Source organism: Condylura cristata, unplaced genomic scaffold (genome assembly GCF_000260355.1).
Source record: "Condylura cristata isolate star-nosed mole 26May11 unplaced genomic scaffold, ConCri1.0 scaffold00002, whole genome shotgun sequence".
Taxonomy (NCBI): Eukaryota; Metazoa; Chordata; class Mammalia; order Eulipotyphla; family Talpidae; genus Condylura; species Condylura cristata.
Genome location: NW_004567103.1, coordinates 59,583,547 through 59,589,546, shown reverse-complemented (window position 1 = coordinate 59,589,546; position 6,000 = coordinate 59,583,547). Strand labels below are relative to the sequence as shown.

The window sequence follows — 6,000 nt, the reverse complement described above, 5'->3', positions numbered from 1 at the left end:
CAGAACAGGCAGATCGACGAAGTACACTGCTGAGGGGAGCAGCGGGCGGGTCAGAGAGGTCTGCCACGCCATGTGGTCACCTCCGGGGCAGGCGGGATCGAACTCATGCAGAAGTGGCTTAAGCTTCTTAGTGCAGTGCTTTAACTCACTGCGCCACCAGGGAGGGCCCACTCCCACCCCCACCCCATTTTTTAATTCCATTCCCCACTCCATCCCAATAAAATGTCTCTGGTATATAGTTGTTCATTTCAAACCACAGCCCCCCCAACCCCCCATGGGCCTTTATGCTCTTGCTATGAGTGAAACCACCCAGTATTTTCTTTTTCTTTCTGACTTATTTCACTAAGCATAATCCCTTCTAGCTCCATCCATGTTGCTGCAAAAGGCATGAGCTTATCTTTTTTGATTGCCGAGTAATATTTCATTGTGTATATGTACCACATCTTTTTAATCCAGTCTTCTATTTTTGGGCATTTGGGTTGATTTCATATCTTCCCTATTGTAAACAGAGCAGCAATAAGCATGGGGGTGCAGGTGGGGCTTTACACCTGTTCCTTTTAAAAAAAGATTTCTCAGATTCCTTAAATGAGACAGCTGCTTAATTCTTGTTGTTTTCTTGCTTGTCTCCCTTCCCTGGGTTGTAATGCACTTGATGTTATCCTAATCTGATGATTATGGGTTAAATGAAGACACAACAAATGCACTAAACACACACCACACACACAAGAGGTTTCCTGGGCTTTTTACTACCATGTGACAGGAACATTCTATTTTGGAAATACTTTAGGAAACTCCCACTCTTGTAAGCCTCCATGCTGGGTGGCCCAGACCCCAAAACAAGTATACTTATGTACACTAAGTATGGTAGAAATGTGTGCATTTGTTCACAAATGGGAACTCCCCTTGCATGGAGTAAATGCCGCCCTCATACAATTATCTCAATATATGTCAAATTCTGAAAAGGGGAAAATGTGCCTAGAGCCCTCTTCTAAGATTCCAGCTCAGAAAGAGCTTCCAAAGATGATGATATTTGGAGGGCAGAACTGAATCCTCCTATATAACCCCTGTTCTCCTGTGGAATAGTTACTCTGGCTTTTAGATAAAGAATGTTAAAAAATAAACAGAAAAGAGACTGCTCCAAAAGTGTTCACAGCCCTTGCAAATAATTTAGTGAAGAGGTATAAGACAAAGGGTGTCTGTTAGGCTTGCCCTTTGTTCCTGAAGTCTCTGCATTAGACTGTGTGTACTCACCTGAGTCGTCTTGTTTGGTCTCTGTCTCATCTTTCACCATCAGTCATTCAGCAAAAAAATAAGATGGATGTTGGCTTAGCCACCCCTGCTTTAGTAAGATTTCTGTCAGGAACTGGCAATAGGAAATGATCAGTTCTACTCAACATCATTTTCATACTTAAAATCTGGAAAAAAGGAGATTTTGTTTGCAAGAAAGCATGACTGACAGTTAAAATGAGTTTAAGATTCTCAGCTGTATTATGGCCGGGCGAAAAGAATGAATGTCAAGTCAGGACTTTCAGTTTGAGCCCGGTGTCTAGAGTGACACTTTTTGCACAACTGCCTGGAGTCCTTGAATATTTCATTCATTCTTATTTAGTTCACAGTAAATACAACATGTTAAAAAATACTAAGCACATTTTATTTATATTTTTTCTGAATAGTTTTAAATGAAATCATTGGGGCAGAAGGAAGCACCTTCATTGGGTAGGATACCAGTGATGTTCAGTCTGCACAGGAGGCTGGGGTGAAGGTCGGAGGGGTGGGGTGGGGTGCGAGGGCAGAATACAGAAGGAGGGAAGGTTCCCATGTCTGGCACAAGAAAAGACTAAAGACTAGGAGTAAGGGAGCCTGTCCTTTGCAGGCACGGCAGTTGCGAAATGAAGCCTGTATATGGGCCCCTAGGGTTTCTGTGGACTCATCCCTGGCAACTCCTTTTATGAGGAGGGATGGGCAAATGGTAAAGACTGCTAATGGAAGTACCCTGCTTCTTTTTGCTGGTCCCTGCAGAGTTTTGAATACATCATAGAAGTGCAGAGTGTTAACACCTGTTTATGGCTAGAGCAGTAGATGCCAAGGCTTCTCTGTAGTTCAGAGTCCAGCTGAGATTGAAGAGTTCCCAAGAGAAAAAAATGCAACAGAGAAATCAGTTTAGTTTTACCCCCATTATTTTGCAGTTACAAAAGTGTACTGTTTGCCACAATAATGCCTAGTGTTAGCTGCTGTTACTATTATTTTGTCATATTTTGATTTATCTTTTTTTGATACCACATTTCTTCCATCTTTCAGCAGATCCTCTTTGATACTCTGTGATCTGTGCTGGGTGCCCTTGTGGCAGACAAAGTTGTTAAGGGATTACCTTGCTCTGAGGAGATATAAGCAGAGTCATGGCACCAACAGAGTGCAGAGAAAGAATGAGAATGCCACATAATGCATAATTAGGAATTCTCTTAAGGCTACATTACAGGCTGATCACGACTTGTGACACTGACTTGAAAGAATGGCCGCTCTGTTGCAGCCAGCACACCTGGAAATGGTTCTCTCAGTGGTGGGGCATTAGACTCTTACTTCACTGGTTCTCATTGCCTGAAGGTTCATCAGGAAGGTGTGGGTTCAGAGTCCTTCCAAACTCTAGATGACTCTAAAACCCTATTTTAGGCCTTTCTTGACAATGGGGTGGGGGGGTGGGGGTGGGTAGGTGAGTTTTCTCCTTTTTTTATTATTGCATTGGGGAAGCTTTAATATATTGAAGATATCCGAGAACGTTTTTAAGTTGATTTAGAATTGGCAATCAGGGAGAAACTGAGTCTTTTTGCTTTCTTGGGACCCCAGGGAGAAGCAAAAGGCCTTTGACAAGAGAAAGGTGACAGGAATACACGTCATACCTAGCAGAGCAAGACCATGTTCTCCCAGCCCCTCAATCTGGAGTCTCCTTTCCAACTGTCCTCCTTCCCTTCTTGTCCTTAAATGCCTTTTTCATTTGAGTTTGCATTGCAGTTGCAGTAGCAGAGGATAGGAATCCCTAATATTCTGAGCTAGAATTCTCATAGGCTTTTCCTGAAACAATGTCACATAAAGATGATTTGTGTCTATAGCACAGTGTATGTAGAATCTTCTTAGAAGGCATTGTATATTAAATGTCCTTCTAGAGTGACTTGAGACTTTAATCACTATAAATAAGTGTTTCTCTAAGAAATTGTCTTCTAAAAGAACTGATAAGCAAAGAAACTTGAAATCTTGGGGATTATTCAGAGTGGGGAAGATAAGTACATTTACCTCTTGGCATTCATTGAAGAAAGAAAGACAAAGACTTCAGGGAGTTCTGGAAGGATAGCTGGGATTCTGGTAGGCAAGGGAATGAGAATGAGAGCAGGCATTTCAAAAGCTAGGGGAGAAGGGCTTCAGATGAGGGACATTCCAATGAGGACTCACAGGTAGTATAACTCTGAATGTATAGAATCTATTAGGACACACAAAATGATTTGACTAACAGGACTGAGATTGCTGCTTACAGAGGTCTTCTTACAATACTGCCCTTGAGTTGCAACCAAGGGCATTTCCCAGAAAGCATTTCCTCATAAAGATGTCTCACTGTGCCTAAACTGTGTGTGTGTCAATGTGCTTTATGCTGAATGCTTGCTTTCCTTCTCACAGTATGCAATTTGAGTGTGTGCTAGGCAGGGTGCCTATCTAACAACCTCCAATAAAAACCTGGTCGCCCAGAGTCAAAGAGCTTCCTTAGTGGATAGCATCTTATCCATGTTGTCATTTGTGCCTCCAGAGGTACAAATATGGCACAAAGCTTGTATCCAGCTTCTGCAGGACTTTGCCCCCACAGATTGTCCTTTCTATTTTTTTCTCTGTAGTAAATCCTGGTTGTAAGGACAATTCAGTGCTGAGTCCTGGTGAATAATTGATACTGGGATGATCTTAGGGATCACAACACAAAAGTAAATTGGTGAATATTGTTTTATTGTGGGGTGGGGAAAAATAATCTACTTATTCAAAGACATTTAGACATGAAATTAGGCATTTGTCCCAGTCTTTGCTCATCCTCTGATACTGATGATGAGAAAAAAGTGTGCTTTGCCAAAAGAAATGTCAAAGAAGTCCACTTCAGAAGCAAAGATATTTTCATATTGTGTTAAGCTTATGAGGTACAGTTATACTGCTTGTTAAAATACATTTTGTGAGAATGTGTTTTGAATTTTAGAAATTTAGACGGCGTGTTCAAGAATCTACCCAAGTGCTAAGAGAACTGGAAATTTCTTTACGAACCAACCATATTGGGTAAGTGTGCCATTTAACATTTTAGCTCTAAGGCTTTTGGACACTTTACAAAGTGATTGAATCACATCCAAAGAATTAAGCTTCTTTATTGTTCATTAAAAGTCAAAAGACTGAGGTTAAGAACTTTTGTTAGTGCTTGAATTGCTCACTGTACAAGAAGCTGTAGAAGCAGGACACATAACCTTTGATTTTGTGTGTTTATTAGCAATTCTAAAATTCTTTGCCTGAATCTAGTGATAATTGCTTGGTTTCACTTCCATGACCAATCAAAAGCCCCTAGCAAAAAATGAAGGAAAATCTGTCAACCTAACAGGTGTCCAAGCTGACTTGTTGAGTCTGTCCCCTTACTTCTGTGTCCTGGCTTTTCTGACCAAACAGGGCAGAGACAGAAGCTGCAATGATGGCTCCTGACACACTTCACTGCACTTGCTTTGTTCTTATCATCATTTCAGGACATACAAGTATGAATCCACTCTGGGAAGGCCAAGTGTGGGAAATTTCTTTAGTCAGCATTTCTAAGAGTTTTTCTTGTAATAACATGGTTCTTTTGCCTCAAGCAAATACAGTTTTTTACATTCTCCCTTACTCCTGGGATGGCATAATTGTATGGTATCTTATAATAAGATTTTTTCCCCCCCAAGGCAGAATGATATCAGGTATCCTGATATATACTCATATTTCTGCCTATTTAACATCAGAAAAATTATTAAATTTCTGTGGGTTTTGATCTTTTGAGTTCTACAATGAGAACATTATAGACATTGAAGTCTTTTATGATTTTTTCTTTGCAGGTCTACTAGAAATGAAGTTTTGCATATTTTCTACAGTGTAGTTTCATATATCCTGTGAAATATACTACATAAATAAGGTTCTTTCTACTTAAGACTGCTTGGAATGAGCCAGTCAATCAAATAATTAATTCCTATAGGTATTACAAAATAAACTTTTTTTATATGGCAGAAATGCAAGACTAATTTATAGGTGATGGATCTTGGGTGAAAATGTTATTTTCCTAGTGGGTAACTCAATATATTTGTCACCTTGAGAAGGAAGCATAAGCGAACTGAACTGATTCTAACCTAAGGTTGATAATCACCTCTGTCCCAGAAAATGAACTTTATAGAAGTGTCATTTTCAAATTAGAAAAGAAACTAAGGATTGCTTAGTCCATTATTTATGGGTTAAAAGAATTAAGGTCAGAGAAGGTGAATAACTTACACTAAGTTGAAAACTCTAGAACCATGTGCTTTGGATCAAAATGCTATGTTCTTTTCCTTATGTAGCTCAACCTACCAGCCCTTTTTCTGAAAGGAAATAATGTCATCAGGACTCTGGAATGAAAGCAATGAGGCTTATCTGTTGGGGGGCCGAGGGGGAGAGGGAGGTGAAAGTGGTGGTGATTCAGTGTACTTGGGTAGCCAAGCTTAGGAAAGTCAACAACTACTCAGTTTTTTCAGATTGGGAACTAGATTTCCTTGGTAAGGTCTGACTCAATACTTCTTGACTGAAAATGGTGGCATGAACTGCAAACTGGATTGCTACAAATTGCCAAAAAGCATTTCTTCAAGCATTGCTGAAGTAATGTGAAATTAACCATCAAATACCAAAGTTAGAATATCATTTCCAATACAAAGTTGGCTGAATAGAAGAGTCATGGTTGGATGTAAGCCATTGCAAATCTTTAAGCAATTGGATAGTTTA

The 6,000-nt window shown here is 40.0% G+C and overlaps 1 protein-coding gene across 6 annotated transcripts in view; it reads left to right on the top strand.

Moving 5' to 3' along the window:
- The window catches only part of FMNL2 (formin-like 2), a 277,844-nt gene that overhangs the window by 178,442 nt on the left and 93,402 nt on the right, over window positions 1-6,000 (top strand). For all 6 annotated transcript variants that reach the window (XM_012726431.1, XM_012726458.1, XM_004674653.2 and 3 more), the window contains exon 4: window positions 4,223-4,299. In XM_012726431.1, coding sequence (XP_012581885.1) covers window positions 4,223-4,299 — 77 coding nt within the window. The remainder of the gene's footprint in view (window positions 1-4,222; window positions 4,300-6,000) is intronic.